The sequence below is a fragment of the Pteropus medius genome, unplaced genomic scaffold (genome assembly GCF_902729225.1).
Source record: "Pteropus medius unplaced genomic scaffold, Ma_sr-lr_union100, whole genome shotgun sequence".
In the NCBI taxonomy this organism is placed as follows: Eukaryota; Metazoa; Chordata; class Mammalia; order Chiroptera; family Pteropodidae; genus Pteropus; species Pteropus medius.
The window spans coordinates 5,330,715-5,353,729 of record NW_024349803.1 but is presented as its reverse complement, the minus strand read 5'-3'; the positions used below and the strand labels follow the sequence as shown (position 1 = coordinate 5,353,729).

The following is a 23,015-nucleotide window of genomic DNA, read 5'->3' as shown; positions in this document are numbered from 1 at the left end:
ATGCAGTCAGATTCATTTTAATTTCCACGTTATTATTGCCTACTTTCAAATGTGGGCTGTTGCAAACAGCTTCTAGGTGCCTTTACCTTTGATTAGCTATTTAGAAGTGGAGTGAGATAGATTGATGGTAGAGTGGGTCCTCTTTTTAGGGAGATTGTGAATCTCTCCCTTTTTTTCCCCTACGCAATTGTCATGGGCTCTTTTCTACTTACTGGGGCCTCGAAAATCACTGGTTGCTTTGTAACTTTGTTTATTCTTTCTTCTCATCAAGAACTCAAAATATTGGCACTGTAAAGCTTTGATTTGGTTAATTGGGGAGTGTGTGCTGTGAATCAAGATTATTTTACTTTTTAAATTTTTAAGTTATTACATATAAATAAAATACCTCACAGTAATTCTTGAATTAATACACAATTAATGTTGCGTGGATTCTGTTACACATTTTATAGGATATATTGGATATTCCAAAAAGCCCTGCAAAGTCAGAGGCCTTTGTTAGCAGATGCCTTGTGACAGGATTTTTGATGGGATTTGAATTAGAGCCTAGCTTTTCAAATGCCTGTGCTCAGTAAATGCTTTCATTTCATATGCTACTGTCAGGTTTCCTTTGCTTCTTAAAAGTTATTTTTTAAAACTTCAGCCTTCTTCTTGTGAGTATAAAGTGGAAGGGGAAATGTGTTACTTTTGTTTTGTGTTTTAAGATCATATACTTAGAAAACAGTATTATGTAAAGCCCTGTGCTAGCCTCAGGACTGGATAGCTGGTGAGAGCTAGGAGAATAACTAGCCTTGGAATCTAAAGTAGTTGACATCAAACTCTGGAGAATGGAGGACCTTCATTTGAGAAGATCCTCACTGTGTAACAGTTGGCGGGAGGGTTACTTTCACAGATGTGTGCACTGAACTCTGGTGTACATACCTTTACGTGGTATTACCTGAGATCAGAATGAAATGGACTTTATTTGAGCTTTCACTAAGTGTTTCCGATGACTATAGCTCTTGTAGCTGGCATATTATTACTGCCTCAAGATGTTCGTAAGTACTTGTAAATTTGTAGGCCTCTGTCCTTCTCAGGTGGAGCTGTTTTGAATTCCTTCTGGCTACAGCATTGGACCTCAGCCACATACAATCCTAGTTGCTGCTGTCTCTTCTCTGCCATTGACTTCACCGGGTGGCGGGGATGGGGAGTGGTGTTGAGGAGGGGTGGAGAGGGTGGTGTGTGTGTGTGTGTGTGTGTGTGTGTGTGTGTGTGTGTGTGTGTGTGTGTGTGTGTGTGTGTGTGTGTGTGTTTTCATTTGCCCATCTTCTTGATTAGTAACCCTGTTTTACAGTTGCAGAAACTAGAGAAAAAAATTGTGTAGTGACATGGTTAGATCACATGATGAAGGATGTGGATTTATAGGCTAGAGCATTGCTTGTAACACTTGAGTAGGTCTCAGAATCTCCAGGAGGGCTGCCGAACAGATTACAGGACTCCAACTTCCTCCCATTTTCTGTTTCAGTGTATCAGGAGTAGTACCTGAGAATGTGCATTTCTAACAAGTTCTCAGGTGATATGGATGCTGCTAGTCCAGGGACCACACTTTGAGAGCCACTGGGCTAGAGAGTAGTCAAGCACTCATCAGTGGAACCACTTTTCCTCTCCACTCTTTCACCCAGTACAGAATCCTAGTGCCCCTAATTCTAATCAAATGATAATACATTAATGTCTGTTTTAAAACAAACAAGTTTAATCAACCCAGTTTCAAATAACATCAATAAAACTGAGCCTGTTTATTACTCACATTTTAGTTAGTACCTTTTAAATAGTGGGTGAGATGGGGCGTGACTGTTGATTTTATCCTGAACATACAATGTTTAGCCCATTGTTAGCAGAAAATGGAAACTTGGTCCCTTTACTAATTGGCTTCATCAACTTCTTTCCATTAGAAAAGAGAAAAATCTCAATCTCTAATTGAATTCTTCATTTTTCTTATGTTATAATTATATTTAATTGTAAAATCTATGCTTGTATTGAATGTTTCAAGTTTTTCTACCTTCAATTTTAATTGCTGGATTAAACATACTGTAGAAATAACTAAATAAGAAAACTTAAAACAAAAAGAATACTGTCTAATTTAAGAAAATAGTGCTAATAGAATCCATCTACTTCAAGAATGAAATTGTTTGCAGACTTTTTTTTAAAGTGACCAGTGACCAACAGTAGCATCCTCTTCTTGAAGACTTCCTTAAAATTTTTAAATATTCCTGCACTGGGAAATCTACTTACATTGAAAGATACGTTGTGTTTACCTGTGCTGGATTTGATTATAATTCTCTACATAAATAAATTTACCAGTGTCACTTTAGAATGTGAAGTAAACATAGATTGATCAGACTTCATTTTAATTTTTACTTTTATACGAGTAATAGTTTTTTATGGTCTGAGAATACAAATTCAATTTATGTTACATGAGAAAGATTTTTTTCACCTAATATATAAAACCATTCTAGCAGAATAATTTTTTACAATTTTATTAATAGATCATAAAACTCAGTCTTTGAAATATGGCAGTTTTATATAATTCATTCTAAATAAAAATTTTAAGACTACCATGTATAATGATGTGTTCCCCACACTACAGCCACCACCATCACTGCACCCTAGTACCTTTAAAGTTTATAGTCTTATTCTGTAATGTTGACTATATTCCAGTGTCCAGCTTACACAGTTTGAATTTAATTTCATTTTTAATAAGTTACTTTGTTCACTAGTTTTTCAAAGCAGTAAAATTTTAAGTGTGTTAGTGAAACAATTTTCAAAATTAATTATTAAACCATAGAAGAAAATAACCTCTAGAAAAAATCATCTTAAATCAGTCAGAATGAACGTCTGTTTCAAGATAAAGGCTAGAGTTTGGAGGGTGGTGTTTTGGGATTATATTTTATTGGTTTTTTTCCTTTAAAATTTTTTTATGTTAAGCATCTATAATTGCCTTTACAAAGAAGCATTTTTTAAAACTCAAAGTCAGTAAAATGAAGGCCTAATTGGGGGCAATATAGGGAGTAGCTAAAAGCACGCATGCCATCTGTTTCTCAGTAGCTCTGTGGCCTAGACAGCTTTCTTAACCACTCTGTTGCCTCATGTTTAACATGAGAATAATTATAGCACCTACTTCTAACCATTTGGTAAAGATCGAATGAGATAATACACAGAAAGGTCTTAGCTCAAGGTCTGGCACAAAATAAATACTCGGGAGTATTGGCTACTATAACTATTATTGATATTACTGCTTTTTGATTTGTTTCAGATTTTAAAAAGAAAAAAATCTGTTTTCTTCAATAGGAAATACCTTTTTAAATGAATAAAAAACATTAAGATATTAGGAATTCAGCCGTGTTTTCTAATGTACCACGTTATTGCCTTCTTACTTTAGACTGTCTTTGGTGTACCTTTACAAAGCACTAGGTAATTTTAAGATTACATACTACCTGCTACATCTAGACTCTACAGAGTAATGATGATGCCCTTGAAATAGCTTCATGCCTCTGATTTGCTAGATATTTTTATATTTTTTGCTCTATTTCTCAAGAAGCAGTATGATCTGGGATGAAAGTATGTCCAGATGCTTCCACTTACCAAGGATTTGACCTTGGCAAGTGGTTTAACTTGTCTGGATTGAAATTTCATTATCTTTAACATAAGTGTGTGGGACTAAATGGTTTCTAAGATTCCTTTCAATTCTAAAAATCTGTTTCCAAAAAATGATCCCTTCAGTTTTCCAAAAGGCATAACTCAGCCTTATCTATATTAATGAAGAAATAATACATAACAGTAGAATCACAGCACATGGCAATATGGTTTTCCAATCTACTGAAAAAAAGGATATGCTGTAGACCTTCGGAAAACTGTTAATGGGTTATTCGAAGGTTGTTTTTTTGTTTTTTTTGTTTTTTCAGAGAGCAGACTGAACTCTGGACAGCACATGTGTTCTGGATTTATTTAGGCTAGCCAGGAAATGCTGCCTTTTATAAGAGGATTCAAAGGAATCACTGCACACTTGACTCTTTGTACTGTTGAATGAGCTAGATTTGATGTCAGAAAGCTGTAAGCAGTGCACTGTTAGCAGTCACTTGCTGATAGAAATGTTCCCAGATATCGAATGGATTTTATGGTTTTTAGACAGAAATGGAATACTTGCATTTCAGGCTATGCTGTCACAAACTCATCTAGGGAGTAACAGCTATACAGATATTTCATGCCAGCTTTTAACTATATATGATGGAACGAACAAAGCAACTGGAAAAGTCTGCTGTGACTTATTCGTGGGCTCAAGAGCTATACATCACTGATCAAATAGGTTTAGACAGCAATACCAAATTGGGTAGAAGTTGACTCCCAGAGTTTGTAGGGATCTTTGGTAGAGATGCTTTATCCTTGAGATGAGTGGAGATGAAAGTAGATAACATCTGGGTGAATTTTTTGAAATAAGAAGCTATAATTAAAGACTAAAATGTTTGGTGCCATATTAGTTCATCATAAAGTAAAAACTAATGCTCATGGAAATAGTAAATTTAATTGATAGAGCCTTTTATATACATATAATTTAGTAAAAATTGTCCTTTATTTATTTACTGAAATTTTTTTATTAAAATCTTCTTGGGTGGTTTGAATCTAGAACATAACAAAGGAGTGTTAAGTTATATGCTACAAGAAATTCTTTTGATTGTTGGTTTGGACATTTTGGCTAGGAACTGACACGAGTCTCCATTTCCCTGTGTTCCAGTGTAATGTTTAACCATAGAGAAGCTGGTTTTAAATGAATGATTTCTTTACCTTCCCACCCCATCTCCATTTTCATTTATTAAATATAAAAATATAGCCTGATCTTGGGGGCATCCTTAGAGAAGTCAAGAGTCCTCTTTTATTTAGTACTCAATTACTGGTTTTCTGAGAGATTATGTACAAGTCACTTAAACTTTTTACAGCATTAGCAGCTGAAGAAAGAAAGTTAAAGCTTAATTTGGAAATGGTTAGGATTGAAAAATGTATTTCCAGTATGGATTTTGGTTTTTCTAATAAGATAAATCAAGTACTTTACAGCTGATGCAACATTTGATGACAGACATTTTTGGTTCTTTTTAATGGTAATTGTGGAAAGATAGACAGTGTAGCAAGAAGGATGTTTGAGGCAAAGGGAATAAAATGAGCACATGGAAGAGACTGGCATATTTAAGAATTCATAGAGTAATCTGCTACAAGTAGATCTGTGATGGACAGTGTTTGCAAAGGTAGGCTAGACCCAGTTATAGAAGGCCTTATATACCCCAAGCTAAAGAAACTGCTAAGGAACACTTAAGATTGTGGTTTAGTTTGTGTGCTTGTTTTTGTTGTTGTTTCTGTTTTGTTTTTTAGAGCAGGAGACAGCATGTATGATAAGCTTATTGTATTGAGAATTTCACTCTAGTGACCATGGAGGAGGATAGCTTGAAGAGAAGGAGGTGATAATTTTCTGTTTCTGAAACACCGTAATTGAATGGCTGAGGTACTTCTGGTTAGATATGGTTGGTACATCTGTAGATGATAGCACAGTACTTGCCAGAGGGCAAGGTTTATGGGACTCCAGCTTATTAGTAATAGCTTCAGGGGTCAGCAGACTTTTTCTTAAGGGTCAGATAGTAAATGTTTTAGGTTTGCGAGCATTAAGATCTCTGTTACAGCTACTCAGCTCTGCCATTATAGCTCTGAAGCAACCATAGCAATAAGTAAATAAATGTGCATGGCTGTGTTACACTAAACAAAAACAAGTGGCCAATGCAGGCCATATTGAGAAGTTTAAACCATAGGGAGAAGAGAGTCGAAGTCAGGACTGTAAGATCATCTTTTCGTGTAGCAGCAAGGGGAAAAAACTTCTCAAAGAGTATTAGGAAGTATGAAAATGGGGAGGAAATGATGATTAGGGGTGGTGGGGAGGGTGTAGAAATAAGGAGGGATGGAGGACAACTCTTCTATATTAAAAGAGACTATAGAATTTTGCATACTGGGTATTGTATATTATGGAATTAATAATTTTTTAGATTGTGATAATGGTAATGTGGTTTTGTTCTTAAAATGGAATCTTATCTTTTAGAAATCCATACTGAAATATTTATAGATGAAACAGTATCTGGAATTTGTTTCAAAATAATCCATTGGAGTTGTAGGAGAGGAAAAGAGATGAAACAAAATAGTCCTTAAGTCGATGATTGTTAACCCTGGATGATGAATACATAGGGATTCGTTGTACTAGTCTCTGCTTTTGAATATGTTTTAAAACTCTATACTAAAAATTATTTTAATAAAAGACTTTGTATTTGGGAATTAAGGGATTAACCTCAGAGTAAGTTCCAGAGAACAGTTGGAGAGATAGATAGATTGCAGGTGTTAGATGAGAGAGGGAGGAGCAGTTTACTTCCCAAGAAGGAGAAATAAAAATACAAAGGAGAGAAAAGATAAAAGAACCCAGTGATGAGGGAAAGACTCAGAGATGAGAATTTTGAAGAAAATTCTCAGAGGACTCAGAATGAATGGATTTGAGAGCATTTCTCACCTCGTGGGCATTTACAAGTGTATCCAGAACCGTACAATCAAAGGCAGTTACCCACAAAATGGGGGAATACTGATGGGTTCGCATTAAAACCTGTATGTCTGCTGGTAGACATTTGGGCATTTATCAGAGCGTGTCAAGGGAATGAAACTCACATAGTAATCTCTAGAGATTTATACAATACAGTTGGAAACATTAAATTATGCATTCTCTTCTGCAAGGGTCTTACAGTCATACCTTTAAGTCTCTCTTTCCTTTAATACCATCTGCTTAAACTTTTATAAAAGACATGACCATTATACAACATTCGGAAACTACATTTCAAAATAAAGGAAACTTATCATTTTTTCCTAAGACACGGCTATAACCAGTAAATTACTCTGACTTTTCTAGGTTGGGCACTAGGCTTAAATAATGCATAATCCCTGCTCTTTATGAATTTAAAGTGTACCAAGGAAATGGACCAAGAAACAGGGCAATAAAGTCTCCTAAATTTAAGTAGTATCTCTGAGTTTGTTGATGAATTTTTGGTTTAAAGTATAAATAAATGCTCTAAATAAATACATTTTTAAATATTTTCTCAATTTTCAGATGTTTCACTAAATTTGGAACTTTTTACATTGTGTTCTTTCTGATTCAAAATTTCCTTTATTTGATTTTCTGCTGTCATTGACTAAAAACAGCAGAAAAAGGAGTGGGAGAAAAAAGCACGTGCATTATGTGTTGTGTATCATTTCTAGTAAAATGAAGGTTTTATTTTATGTCACCTATGAAAACCTTACATTTGAAATGTCCCTGGGTATGCTAAGCATAGATTACTTTATTTTGTTTGTTTTGTTCTCAAGTTGGGTGACAACTGAGAGGAGCAGTAGAATAGATACCTGTACTACCTACCCATTTATCAACAGGTGCACTCCATTCTCCATAATCTGAATTAAGCCAATAATTTTTCATGTTATTTATATTTTATCTTTTTGTTTAAAAGTTTCTTATGGAAGAGGTTCTCATTGTTTCCGGTATAACAACATGATAGATCTTAGAGCTAGATTAAAAAACAATCTAATTAGCCAACAGATAATTAGCACTTTCAGCATATCATTTTCATCTTATAATCATTTACTCCTAAAATGAGCAAAATTATCTTCTGCAATTTACTTGGCATGTGCTTTATTGTGCAAACAGTCATACTATCTCTTTTTACGTAAGAGATGAATCAGTTTGAGAACTCAGAAGGTTCTGGCAAACTTTCTACCCACAATGGCCAGTGTTAGAATATGATATTGGTAAAACATGTTCATTTTAGATTTAGCGTTGCCAGACTCCTCTCTTTTTTTCTTTGGAGTGCTATTTGCCAAACAGCATCATGGGTTCAAACGACCCTTTAGGTATTAAGTTTCTAAAGCCAAATTTCAGTAAAATATTTGATTATCATAGTTTTTCTTCCTAGATATTCCTCTCTTTGCAAAATGTTTTTTTCATTTAATATATTTCCATTTTAGATCTTTGATCAGGAATAAGTCTTTGAGGTGAAAAAAAAAATATGTATGTACAATAAGAGATGTGTTCAGTTGATAAATATGAAAAAAGGGGTGTAAGCTACATTAAACTTTTCATGTACAAATAACTTTTGACCTGTGATTTGCTACTATCCAGCTGTTAGGTTCTACACATAGTTCATATTGTTTTTATGTTGAATTTTTGATTTATCTAAATCAAACTTATTATTCCTATGGCCTTCAGTCCATTACTCTCTGATAATTCTTTATTAAATTCATAGCAGAGTCCTTGTGGAAATAACATGGTTTTCATAATCTTTTTGTAAATAGCCTGAATTATTCACTGTGTATATAATAATAGTTAGCTTTGTTAGGGTTAGGAAACATGACGTTAAAAATATGTTGACATATTATCTAGTGAGAGCTCGAAAAAATGTTCATCTTAAGAGTCTATAAAAATATGTCTATTCCAACTTGCAATTCATTCTAGCCCTTTCATTGTACCATTTGTACTGATATATTTGACAGTCAGAGATAGACTTTAATACTACCTTAAACCTTAGTTTTATTCACTGTCTACCTGCATGGCAGAATGTTTCTCTAGGCTGGCAGACTTTCAAAATAGAATGGTTTTGTTTAAAAAATGAAATATTATATTTTAAGAAATTGTTACTCTCTGTATTTATTTTCCATTAGTTTCCTATTCAAACCTTAAAACCAAGATCCATGTGGTATCTTGTGAAAGTAAAACATTCAGCATTTAGGGCATTATATTGGTTTTTTTTAGTGTTCTGTTATGTTAGTTATCTATTGCTGCCTAACACATTACCCTAAAGTATAACAGCCTAAAACACAAAAATTTATTACCTCACAGTTTCCGTGGTCAGGTATCCCAGTACAACTTAGCTAGGTACCTCTAGCTCAGTGTCTCACAGGATGCAGCCAAGGCATCAGTCAGGGCTGCAAACATCTCAAGGTTTGACTTGGGAAAAATTGCCTCCAAGCTCACTAACATGGCTAGTTCCAAGCCTCAGGTCTAGAGTTACTGGCCGAAGACATCCTCCCCTCACAAATCTCTCTATAGGGTAGCTTTTCATGGGCAGCTGGCTTCTTTCAGAGCCTAACAAGCAAGAAAGTGCCAAAATGGTAGCCACAGTCTCTGTAACTTAATGTCAGCGGTAACATCTCATCACTTTTGCCATAGTTTATTCCTTAGAAGTGAATTGCTAGGTCTACCCTGACTCAAGCGGTGGTGATTACACAAGAGCATGGGTACCTGGAGGTAATGAGGATCTTAATAGTTGCCTGCCATATCTCTCATGAGTACTTTGGAACTTCTAGAAATTTACCACTTTTACTATGTGGTTTCATTAGAATTATGATGATAAAACTTTCTTCAGACTGAACTCCTTTTGCTTGGCTAGCTGTTGTCTCACAATCTTAAATTAATCATTTTATACAGAATGAGAGACTCTAGGAAAGGGTGCAAACCAGGTCAGAGATAAAGAAATGTTCTTTTGCAGTTGTGCTTGTAGAACCTTTTCTAGTTATTTAGATAAAGTGCTTTGTTAAAGCTCTAAGGTACTATCAAGAAAGTGTACAATCGGGAATATTTTATTCTCTATTCATTATGTAAATTCTAATGTTTATCTTATTCAGTATTGGTAAAGGTTTTCAAGGCGTCATGAAAAGATGGGGATTTAAAGGCCAGCCTGCTACTCATGGTCAAACAAAAACTCACAGGCGACCTGGAGCTATTTCAACTGGTGTAAGTATAAGTTAGTGATGCTCTTTTTAATGCTAAATAGTCAACTTCTGTGCATATAGTGCTTTAGTCTGTCTTTGAGATCAAGTTACATTATTTTAATCTGACTCAGGTGGGTCTAGTACTTGTCACACTTTTATGGGTGCTGGACTTATTTACTTTCCAGAGCCAAACTTGAATCATTTAGTTATATCCTACATACTTACAGTTAGTAGTCCCAGTGTTTTTCTGCCTACTTTCTTATTTCCATCTCTGTCTTTCATCCTACACTCTGAAGTCAGCTGCAAGAAATCAAGGATGAGAATGCCCTTCTATCTGGCCCACTGGTTCCTTCACAGATATTTTTTTTATTTTGCCTTAAAAGAGACAGCTGGGGAAAATTGTCAAGGCTATTAAAATGGTGCAGGGGGAAAATGGTAGAGAAGAAATGGAGAAATAAACAGTAAGTGCGTAGAAAATGGAAGACTTTTTTTATTGCTAATTCAGTCCTATTCTCCCAGAGATATAGCATGAAGAGCTGGGGGAGGGAGTTTCCTTTGGAGCATCAGAGTAAAACAAGGTTAATCTCTAAGTATATATACACACACATACATATAGTCATTCTCCTTTCATAAGAAATACAGATTAAAGCTACTCTTGAGTCATTAGTTTCTCAACTAGTAGATTGTATTATCCAGCTGTTGGTGGGAATACAAAATAGTGTATCTTTTATGGAGGAGAATGTGCCAATATCTAAAAGAACTTCACAACAATCCTACTTCTAGGAATTTACACTAAAGATATTCTCCCCAAAATATAAAAATGCATTTGCATAAAATTAGTCATTGCAACATTATTTGTAATTACACACATAAATGCTCATGTCTAGGAATTTCGATGAAGTGTAGTACATCTCAGTAGAATTCTATACAGTTGAGAAAAGAATGAGAAGGTCATTTCTAAATGATAGCATAATTGCCCAGATATATGGAAATGTACATATTATCTGCTTATTTTTGCAAAAAGAAGAACAAGAAAGATAAATCAGGAACTAATGAGATTGGTTACCTATAAGGGATGGGTGGGAACAATATGGAAGGACTTAGAAGTGGCAAGAGTTACACTTCCCTAGATACATTTTTTTGTTATACTTCTCTTATTTGGAACCATGTTAATGTTTTACATATTTAAAATAAAATAAAAAACAAGAATGAGGGAGGAATCCATAATGGAATATAATTAGAAAATGAACCTAACTGTTTCAAATGAATAACATAACCACAGTAAAGGGCTGGGAGGGACTAGGGGAGAAGAGTAACTCAAGTAACTTCTGAACACAGTAGTTGGCTATATACCCTGACTCTAAATTTAAAATGTGCTATGCACAACTGTTGAATTCTAATTATGTTTTTTATTTGAAGTAGCATTAGTCAGCAGTTCTGAAATAATTTTCTATGAATTGTAGGATTGAATATATAAGTAAATGTATTGATAATGGGAGCCAAAGTTTCTCACTATTGGAGAAGGGTGTTAAGTTATGAAAAGGAAGGAAATTAGAATGGACTCTATAGTGTTGAATTTCAATTGTAGGTATCAGTATTTATTTGTTACAGGTTTATGTAAAGAAAAATATAGATATTTATATGGATGTATACATATTTATGTCATAGCTCTGTCTGCTGAAAGGACCTAAAAGCAAAGATATTCCATAGCAATGAGCATACCTAGAGCCTAGATCTTAGTTTTTAAACACCATTCCCCACTGAAAGAAACTGGGACTTATTAGAGAATAGACTGATTTCATGCATGGGGTAAGAAGAGTACAATATGATTCCTTGTCAAGAAATCAGGGAAGTGCTTTATAAATGATAGTACAATAGGCAGTAAACTCTTTGATATTGCTCTTAGTAACATTTTTTGGACATGTCTCCTTGGTCAAGGGAAACAAAAGAAAAATAAACAAATGGGTCTATATCAAACTAAAAAGGTTTTGCACAGCAAAGAAAACCAACCATCAACAAAATGAAAAGACAACCTATTGAATGAGAGAAGTATTTGCCAATGATATATCTGATAAGAAGTTAGTACCCAAAATATATAAAGAACTAATACAACTTAACTCTGAAAAGACGGTCTAATTAAAAAATGGGCAGAGCACCTGAGTAGATATACAGATAGCCAATAGACATAAGAAAAGATGCTCCACATCACTAATCGTCAAAGAAATGTAAATTAAAACTGCAATGAGTTATCACCTCACACCTGTCAGAATGGCTATCAGAAAAATCAACAAACAAGTCTTGGTGAGGATATGGAGAAAAGGGAACCCTCGTGCATTGTTGGTGGGATTGCAAATTGGTACAGTCACTACAGAAAATAGTATGGAGGTTCCTCAAAAGATTGAAAATAGAACTGCCGCATGACCTAGCAATCCCACTTCTGGGTATTTACCCAAAGAAATTCAGAACACTAATTTGAAAAGATATATGTATCCCTGTGTTTATTGCAGCATTATTTCCAATAGCCAAGATATGGAAGCAACTTAAGTGTTTATTGATAGCTGATTGGATAAAGATGCAGTACATATATACAATGGAATATTACTGGGCCATAAAAAAAAAAAAGAACGAAATCTTAAAATTTGCAACAACATGGATAGACCTAGAAGGTATTGCGCTAAGTTAAATAAGTCAGATAGAGAAAGACAAATGCCATGTGATTTCACTTATATGTAGAATCTAAAAAATAAAATGAACAAACAAAACAGAAGCAAATTCATAAATACAAAGAACAAAGTGACAGATGCCAGGCGGGAGGGGCATTGGGAGCTGGATGAAAAAGGTGAAGAGATTAAGAAGTACAAATTGGCAGTTTCAAAATAGTTTTTGGTTTGTAGAGTACAGCTTAGGGAATATAGTCAGTAATATTGTAATAACTATGTATGGTTTCTGGTGGGTGCAGGACTTATCAGGAGGATCGCCTGGTAAGTTATATAAATGTCTAACCACTATGCTATACATATATATGAAACATTATATTGAGTGTTGATTGTAAATGAAAAAAATTTTTAAATGGCACATGAAAAGGACATAGGAGCCTGCTAAAATTAGCTCCCACTTGTAAAAATTGAGACAGTTTGATCTGAAAACTTAAAAAATGATAGTAACACAATTCACGGAATAAACAGAATCAGTGAGTTCACACTGATAAAAATAAGGAGAGTGAATGGGTAGATTAATAAATGAGAGAAAAGAGATTACTCTTTCTTACAATATAATCCCAGCTAAAAAATGTAGAAGAATGTTGGAGTTAGAATTTCATTTTTTGACAGCCATAATAAGAATAATTGATTCAGCCAGGAATTATTAGTGGATGCTAAAGCAAGTGGTGAAAGCTTGTTTGGAGACTAGTTATTTACATAGACCCAAAACAAATTGCCTATTAATTATAAAGGAAAAATAATAACCTTAACCTTAAAGTAGATTAATCTAGGGAACACATCCTTAACTAACTAATCAACATTATACATACCAGTAATTGGACAAACCAACATAATGTGCCTCCTGATATGATTCCAGGAAAACACATTATCACTTCTACAGTGATCTCTATCAAAAAGGCATCACCTGAATCTAATCACAGGGAAATATCAGACAAAACCAAAGTAAGTGGTATTCTACAAAAAGCTTGTAGCCTTCAAAAATGTCAAGGCGAGGAAAGGCTGAGGAGCTGCTCTGGATTTAAGGAGACTAAAGAAATAAGACTATTAAATGTAATGTGTAGTTCCAAAGTCGATCCTGGACTTGGAAAAAATAGACATAAAGAACATTATTGGGGTAATTGACAAAATTAGAATGTGGACTGTAGATTAGATAATAATGTATTAAATTTTCTGAGTTTCACAATTGTGATTATATAAGAGAATATCCTTGTTCTTAGGAAATACACACTGAAATACAGGTAGAGGAACATCATGTCTGCCACCAAATTTCAGATGGTGAGGAAGATGTGCATATATAGAGAGTGAATGGTAAAACAAAGGGCAACATGTAAACAATTGGTGAATTTAGGTAGGGTATAAGAGCTTTTTGTATTATTTTTATAGCTTATAAATGTGAAATTTTAGTCATAAATTATAAAAATAAAAAGTTACAAAGATTGGGTAGATCATAGACATAAATATAAGAGCTAAAACTATGAAACTCAAGCTTCATAGTAAATCTTCATGACCTTGGGTTTGGCAAAGCCTTGGATATGACACCAAAAGTACAAGTAACAAGAAGATGTAAGTAAATTAGACTTTATCCAAATTTCAAACTTTCATGTTAGTTATTTGTCATGAAATTAAACTTCATAAAAACTTTAAACTTGATGGTATTGTGCAAATAATACTGTCAAGAAAATGAAAAGATGGTTTACAGAAAAGAAGAAAATATTTGCAAATCGTATATATAAGAACTCTTATAACTTAATAGTAAAAAAGATTAAGTGTAGGCAAAGGATTTGAAAAGACTTTTTTTTTCAAAAATATACAAATGACCAATAAGAGCATAAAAAGATCCTTAACATCTTTAGCCATTAGAGAAATGCAGATTAAAATTACAGTGAAATATTACTTCACACACTTGGATGACTGTAATTAAAAAGACAGGTAATGTTTGCAAGGATGCGGAAAAATTGGAACCCTTATACATTATTGGTAAGAATATAAAAATGGTGCAGCAGCTTTGGAAAAGGGTTTAGCAGTTGCTAAAAATGTTAAGTGTAAAGTTATCATATGACCCAGCAATTACACCCCTAGGTATAGACCCCAAAAGAAATGAAAACGTGAATATAATGACTTGTGCATGAATATTCATAGCAGCATTATTCATAATAGCCAAAAAATGGAAACAACCCAAAGTTCGCTTCATCAGTTGTTGAATGAATAATTAAAATGTGGTGTATTCATACAATATTATTTAGCAATAAAATGGAATGAAGTATTGATACAAGCTACAACATGGATGAACCTTGAAAATGTGCTAAGTGAAGGAAGCCAAGCACAGTAGACTACATATTTTTGTTCTTTTTTAAAAAAATTAATATATGTATTTTTTATTTTTAATTAATTTTTTTTGGTGGCATTGGTTAATGAAATCCAGTAAGTTTCAGGTATACAATTTAATAGTAAGGTATATAAATATTGCAATGTGTGTTTCCCTCCCATAGTCATATTTCTTTCTGTTACCACATATTCGACCCCTTTTACATCACCTACCTCCCTCCTCCCCTTTCTCCCCCTACCCTCAGGTAACCACTAGGCTATTATCCATGTCCATGAGTCTCTGTCCTGTTCGTTTGTTGTTTTTAGGTTTATATCCCACATATAAGTGATATCATGTGGTTTTCAACTTTTTCTAGCTGGCTTATTTCACTTAACATGATTACCTCCAGGTCCATCCAGATTGTTGCAAATGGCAGTATTTCATCTCTTCTTATGGCTGAGTAATATTCCATTGTATATATGTACCACAGCTTCTTTAGCCAATCTTCTATCATAGGACACTTCGGTTGCTTCCATGTCCTGGCCACCGTGAATAATGCTGCTATGAACATCGGTGTGCAGATATCTTTTTGGATATGAATTTTTAAGTCTTTGGTGTAAATACCCAGTAGAGGGATTGCTAGATCATATGGTAGGTCAATTCTTAGTTTTTTGAGGAACCTCCATACTGTTTTCCATAGCGGCTGTACTAATTTGCAGTCCCATCAGCAGTGTATGAGGGTTCCTTTTCCTCTGCATCTTCTCCAACATTTGTTATTACTTGTCCTGTTGATAACAGCTATTCTAACAGGTGTGAAATGGTATCTCATTGTGGTTTTAATTTGCATTTCCCTAATAGTTAGTGATGATGAGCATCTTTTCATATGTTGGCCATTTGTATGTCTTCTTGGGAGAAGTGTCTGTTCAGGTCCTCTGCCCATTTTTTGATTGGATTCTTTGTTGTTTTGTTGTTATTGAGTTGTATGAGTTCTTTGTATATTTTGGATATTAGGTCCTTGTTAGAGGTGTTGCTTGCAAATATATTTTCCCATTCAGATGGTGTCTCTCTGCCTTGCTGATGGTTTCTTTTGCTGTGTAGAAGCTTTTTAGTTTGATGTAGTCCCATTCATTTATTTTTGCTTTTACTCCCCTTGCCTTTGAGATCAAATTCATAACATCCTCCTTAAGTCCACAGTCCATAAGTTTAGTCCCTATGTTTTCTTCTGTGCACTTTATTGTTTCAGGTCTTATATTCAGGTCCTTAATCCATTTTGAGTTAATTTGAGTATGTGGTGATAAACAACAGTCTAGTTTCATTCTTATTATATGATTCCATTTATGTGAAATGTCCATCCTAGGCATATCTGTAGAAATGAAAGTAGATTGATTAATGGTTGCACAGGGCCAGGGGAAGGGAGTGGAAGTTGAGGGAATGACCACTAATTGGAAATTTCTATATGGGATTGATTAAAATGTTCTAAAATTGATTGTAGTAATACACAACTCTCTGAATATGCTAAAAACTCTACACATTAAAGGATGAAATGTGTGGTTTGTGTATTATATCTCAATAAAGCTTCTTAAAATTAGGCATGTAGAAGAACTTTATAACTCAAGTTAGTTATTTCTCATGAAGTAACTGTTCTGGTTGTAAATACTTTAATGATTAGATAGTAAATGCCTTTACAGTCCTGAGTTAGGGTATACTTATAAGGAGATGTAAATTTAATTGAGAGGGCAGAATTGTTTTAATAATGTAATGTTGAGCAAAGTGCTTATCACAGAGTGTATCTGTAAAATTAATAAGACTGATATGATACTTTGTGTATAATATTCAGAATCATTTAAGCTGTGTTGGTTGTCTGTTAATAAGATGAGCTGTTTCCACTGGGAGTTTTGCCTTTGTTGTGAGAATAGTAATGCAGAGTTTTTATATTACAAGATTTCATGTGTCATGAGAGTTTTTCCCATTTTAGATATAATTCAGAGTTTCTTTTTCAGCTGTAAAATTTTATTCATTATTAAAGCCAAAATCAGAGAGACTATGTGAAGCTGTTTGATTTATGTGAATCAGAGACAACCAGAGCTGGACAAACAAACTCAGTATTCTGATAACTCTGTCCTTTCTTTAATCATTCTGGTGAAGGAAAGTAACATCAAAAGCAAGGGTGGGGGAGTAGGACCATTTCAGCAGCAGTCATGTGAATGGAGTCCATTAACTCAGTTAATACAGAAGATTAGTGAAAACAGGCCAGGCAGTCAATTTTTTTCTTTGAATGGCAGTCCTTTATTTTATTTTATTTTTTTACTTCTTAACCAATATTAGCTCAGTTGTCACTCTCTTGTTTTTGACTTTTTCTCCTAAATCTCTTCTTAATCTATTTGTTTTGTTCCTATAATCTAATTTAGATTAGATTGCCCCTCTAGGGGTAAATATGTCTAAATCTATATTTAGTTCTTTACTGGGGCCTAGCAGAATTCGGGGGTAAATGAAACATTTGGATAATTCCTATCTTAGTCTGCATTTTGGTTTGATCAGTACTGTTTGAAATTGAGAGTATTTAAATGTGCTAATTTTAGTTCTCTTATTTAGGATGTTGCCAGAGTCTGGCCTGGAACTAAAATGCCTGGAAAAATGGGAAACGTAGATAGGACAGCATTTGGACTGAAAGTAAGTTTCTGAAGTGGCTCTTTTTAGGAGTGGTTAAATTAATGCCTAAATGCAGAGGCACCAGAATTATGTATTTAATGTGTGTCTGTTTAGTTAGTTTGTTCAATTTGATATTTAAACAATTTAATGATTGCTGTAATAGCTTTTACAGTTATTGAGGAGTGGAGTATTACGTGAATTTTGTGTGCGTTCTCAAATTTTTAACTGTTAAAGTTTGATTTCATTTCTTGCTTTAGGTGTGGAGAATAAACACAAAGCATAATATAATCTATGTAAATGGCTCTGTACCTGGACATAAAAATTGCTTAGTAAAGGTATGTATAGCTGTGATTATTTTCCATCATGCGTGTGGATATGAGTAAAATTCTCCTTTGACCTGTAAATGTAGCTTGAAAATAAGAAGCTGTTTTTTTTTTGCTTTTTAGTATCACATGAGTAAGAAAATTACACAAAATAATCTATAATATATGTCTATAAAATGAACCTGCAAAAAGGGTAGGACCAGTAAGCAGAGGCTCTTCGGCAGTATTAAGAGGAGATTAGAATAATATTGCCAAAATATCAGTATATCTCTGTCATTCCAAGAAAGGACTTTTTAGTTTTTTAAGAGTACTTTGAAAGGAACAAAAAATACATGAAGTAGAAATTAAATGAGTCAAGAAGAAAGGTGATTAAAGGTAGACATTTAAAAGAGAGATTCTGTTATTATTATTATTATTATTATTACTAGCCTGCTCTGATTGCACCTTTGTTTTCCTTAAAAATGCATGTTCATTTTTATGTTCAAAAATATAAAGTAACAGAAGAAAACAAACATGTTGTACAAGATAGATTTGAAGAAAACTTCGAGCTCTCAGAAACTTATTTCCATCAAATAAAATACAAAATAAATATCCTGCCTCAGATTTAAGCCAGTGTAATATAAAGAGATCACTTTTGAATTTTGAATCTTCCATTCTGAAAATAAATTTGTAGTATAAGTGATAACAAGTCCTAGAAATATATTTTTCATTAATTTTTCAACAATCATAACAAAAATAGCTTGACACTTAAACCTCAGATTTTTTTAATTCAGTCTTTCTGTGTATGCTTTTTCTTTCTTAAAGTAGGTTCTATTACTAGCATAAGGTACAGTATTTGTTTTAATCTTACAGTAATTAAAATTCTCTTTCTGGCACTTTTCACTTTTTGACTGAATTATTCTCATTTTTCTTAAAGAAAAAAATACATTTGATGAATATTCTCAAGGTTTTTTTCGTTTTTAAGTTTGTAGGTTTTTAGGTTTCAGTAGGTTTCCAATCTCCAAGTGACCCAATGTCCAAGTAACTACAGTGACAGTCGTTGAAGCCAGCAGGTTGTCACTGTACTTCTCACAACATTTTATCTTCATAATTCAATGTATCCCTACCTCCATATTTCAGATTTATTACATGTTATAAATATCACAACCTAATAAAAGAGAAAAAAGGAAAATGATTATTTTCCATAATAAAATTATACTGGATAGCAGATGAATTTTTAAATGATGTCAAATCCTATCTTCCCATATCCTTCATACACAGCACTAGGCTGCCTTCCAGCTAACCTTTTACTGCTACTGCCACTTCTTAGCAACCACCACAACACCTTCTTTGACACCAGTGGGGATGAATAGGTCAGCTGTCTTGAAAAACTTTGATATGTACAGCGATTTTCTGATCTGGTTGTTATAAACAGTTTATAATCAACAACGTTTATTACTCAGACTTTTTACTCACCTCAGTAAAAGATTACTTCCAAAAACTCAGTCAGCTCTCTTAATGGATGATGGCTTGCTTTCACTAAAGACAGTCAGAAGGTACATCAAAGGCAATTCCAAAAGAGGAGTCCAAATGTATTTTGAGAAACTAACATCAGAGAAGTGTCTAGTCCATTTTGAACTATTAAAACACTGGTGAATATATTTTCAACAAACATTTTGATAAAGAATTCATCTTGAAAAAAAAAACTTTGAATTATGGCATCTAAACAACTTGTTTTTTATAACCTTAAATGTCTGCCTAAACATTAAGATGAAGGTTTGGAGGAATGTTTTGTGAGCTTGCGTTTTAATTGTCAAAAGTTTGGCATATTTTTTGAGAACATTCACCCTGCTTTTTCCATTTTTCCAGGTGATTGCACAGCAGGTGAATAAGTCCTCTTGCCTAAGGAGAATGAGGCACTTCCTGCTAGACAGGCAGCCTCATTAACATCCACTCACCCCACTGGCGCTTTTGCTCCTTCAGTACACAGCTGCCCAATAATTTTTTTTTATTCTAAAGTTAGTCCTAGGAATAACTAACCTGTGTAATTAATGTAAGCTTTCGTTATCGTTGTTTGGATTCATTAAGTGTATTAAGGGAACCTAAAGAACTGTCTACAGCGTAATGTAGTTTGTGTTATTAAATACCACTCATGTTGCTCACCCCTAATTTATAATTTAAGTTTATTTTCAAACGTGCCCATTTTTTATATGCCATACCGCTACCTTTCCTCAAAGAATTTGAACTGATTTGCCAATATACATAAATATAAAAAGAATGAGATAGATTGTAGAAGGGGTCTTGGTGAAGGCAGAGAAATAAAGCTGGGATAAGATTAAGCATACAAAAATATGTGACTTAGAGTCTTGTGTGTTTGTTAAAGGTGGACTACAAACTTTTGGCTCCAACCATAGAGCCAAAGTCATCAGTTATGTTTCACATTAATAAATTATAGTACTTGGCATTTACAACTGGAATATATAAATATTGCTTTGTCTGAAATGTTCCTTAGATATGATAGACCTATAAAAATATAAAAGTAAGAATTCACAATTATGACTAAATATTTACATTTATCAAATTAGCACAGAAAGTTTTGCTGTTAGTTTGTTTTTTGGGTGTTGATTTCTGAGACAATTTAAATTGGTAAGAATATGACCTTTTTTTCGCCCAAGCTAAAGTTCAACCCAAGATTAGTAAATTGGAAAAAAAATAAACAAGTTTATTTTCTCTTGGGCAATTTATGGATAATTTTTTAGAATACTTGTAATGAAAGGGATTAAAATAGATATTTTTTTGTACTTAACTGTGTACCTAGTACCTAGCAGCTGCGTACTTATTTCAACCAAATTATTCATTTCTTATTGCCAAAGTGATTATGCCTTATTTTACTCTGTGTATAATTACATGTAATTTTTTTTATTTCTCCCTGAATGAAGGCTGTAGGATAAGTCAAAAGCTTTAAAGATCCCAATGATGTTTTTCAAAAATAAAACCCAACATTATATATTATATCAATATCTGTACTATTATTTGGTTTATGAATTTACAGATATAATTAGAATATTTTTAGAATATAAAGAGTTAATACAACTATTATAAAGACTTATGGGTTTGTATTGTTTTTTTGCTTAATACCATTCTGCCCTTAGCATCTAAATGAGAATGCTACTTGTTAAATATGTTAATTTCTATAATAAAACTTGATATTTTTGATTATGTTCTTATAATTAAGACTAATAAAAATAGTAGGTAAGTTTTATCCTCAGTTCAAAAAATCTATGATAGAAAATAAAATAACAAAAATAGATAATATGAATAGATAAAATCAATAATTAAGTAGATAGTAATACCTCTTAGGTATATAGTTTATATCAGATTTTATATTTGAGAAATCAATTTGGATGTAACTGATATTTAAGTAGTAATTATAGTATATAATTTATCCTGTTGGGCAGTTCTAGAAATATATAAGTTATGGATAATATATAAATCGATTAATCAGAGCAATTTTCTTCTAAAATAGTTGATTAACTCGAGGAAAACTGTATTTCTGTCATTGGATTAACTAAACTTATTGTGATAAGAATACATCGAGTTCCTTTTACTTTATATATAAAACAGTTGTTATTCACATTAGGAAATATAGAAATAGGGATTCTTTGATTATGAATAATAAGTAAAACAGACTATCTTTAAGAAACTTAATTGGTTGCACTTATTAATATGATCTTTGCTTCCTCCCCCAGATCAAAGATTCTAATTTACCTGCATATAAGGATTTCTGTAAAAATCTACCATTCCCTACATATTTTCCTGATGGAGATGAAGAAGGACTACCAGAAAATTTGTACGATGCAAATGTGTGTCAACCCAATGCACCTTCTATTACATTTGCCTAACCTCACTGGACATGGAAGAACTTCATATTTTGTGAGCTTGGATGAGACAGAACAGTAATATAATCAGGAGTTATATTTTGCTTTCTTAGTCACAGTAGTATCACATTTGTCATGGTTGTCAAGGGCATAAATATATCATTTATTCCCCAACTGAATTTTGTTTAAAAAATTACCACATTAAACAAATCAGTTAAGTAGATTGGATATGCCAAAATCAAATGGACTGAAAGTTTGCAAATTAGCAAAATCTTATTAACTTATGGGCTTCATTCTTTCTTTACTACGTATTTTTCAGATTATCTTAAGATGTTTATAAATTTAACTTCTTTTATTAAAGATCTGTCTGTCTTTGTTGTGGAACAGTGGCAAACCATATAGGGACTATGGTGTAACCTATTTAGATAATAAAAACCACTTCATAAAATTCATTTTTATCATTCTTCTATATTTTGCAGCCCTAAAGAGAGATAGGAAGTGAGATTTTTATTAAAATTACAGAGACATAGATGTCATAGTTAAAGGCCTCGCAAATACAATAAAATCATGAATTATGGATTCTGTTTACACTTGTTTTAGTTGACCACTCAGCTCTAAGGTTAAGTGGAATCGTTTTTCCTTAATGCCTCCCAAAGAGATTTAAAATGGCCTGGGATTGTATATTCAACACACTTTTATTAATCACCTATTACTGGAAATATTAACAACCCCTGGGTTTCTCTTCATTGTATGAAATTAAAATGTATTTACAGTGTCTACTTATGACAAATAAGCTTAACAATGTTAAGTATAAGCAGGCCTCATTTTACTGGATTTGCTCCAGACCAGATTCCTGAAGCCCCACAGAATTCATTTTAACTCCATATGTTTTCTGAGATTATTCATATGGCCACCCAAGAGATTTATTAGCCGTACGTTAGGTCTCCTCATGAGTTCATGGTAACTAATGGATTTTAAAGTTTTTATTTATACTCCATCTCATTCTGTTAAAGATTTGTAGAAATTGACAGGAGACCCATGCAATAAAATAGTAAAGTAAAGGGAAAATATCTAGGGTGATATAAATCAAAATAGGTGGAGGGTTAGATGGACAGGCTATGTATGATATGCAGATACTTGGTTTGGTTCAGAGCTTCCTGGGAACCAAAGTAAAATAAGTAACATTGATCTGTTACATATTTTTCTTTAATCATAAGTTCCATAAGAGGAATCATTTTTATTTGGAGTAAGTCTTGATTACCATATCATTTTTTAATTAAAAATAAAAATAACATCAAACTAGAAATTCCTGAACTTCTTAAAAGATAAGCAAACATACTCAAGGGTAAAATAT

At 33.2% G+C, this 23,015-nt stretch overlaps 1 protein-coding gene across 1 annotated transcript in view; it reads left to right on the top strand.

The window, feature by feature from the left end:
- MRPL3 (mitochondrial ribosomal protein L3) overlaps positions 1 to 22,238 on the top strand; it is a 36,826-nt gene extending 14,588 nt beyond the window's left edge. The window contains exons 7-10 of the mRNA XM_039837135.1: positions 9,721 to 9,829; positions 17,425 to 17,502; positions 17,739 to 17,816; positions 21,533 to 22,238. Coding sequence (XP_039693069.1) covers positions 9,721 to 9,829; positions 17,425 to 17,502; positions 17,739 to 17,816; positions 21,533 to 21,685 — 418 coding nt within the window. The 3' untranslated portion in view covers positions 21,686 to 22,238. The remainder of the gene's footprint in view (positions 1 to 9,720; positions 9,830 to 17,424; positions 17,503 to 17,738; positions 17,817 to 21,532) is intronic.
- Positions 22,239 to 23,015: the final 777 nt, after the last annotated feature.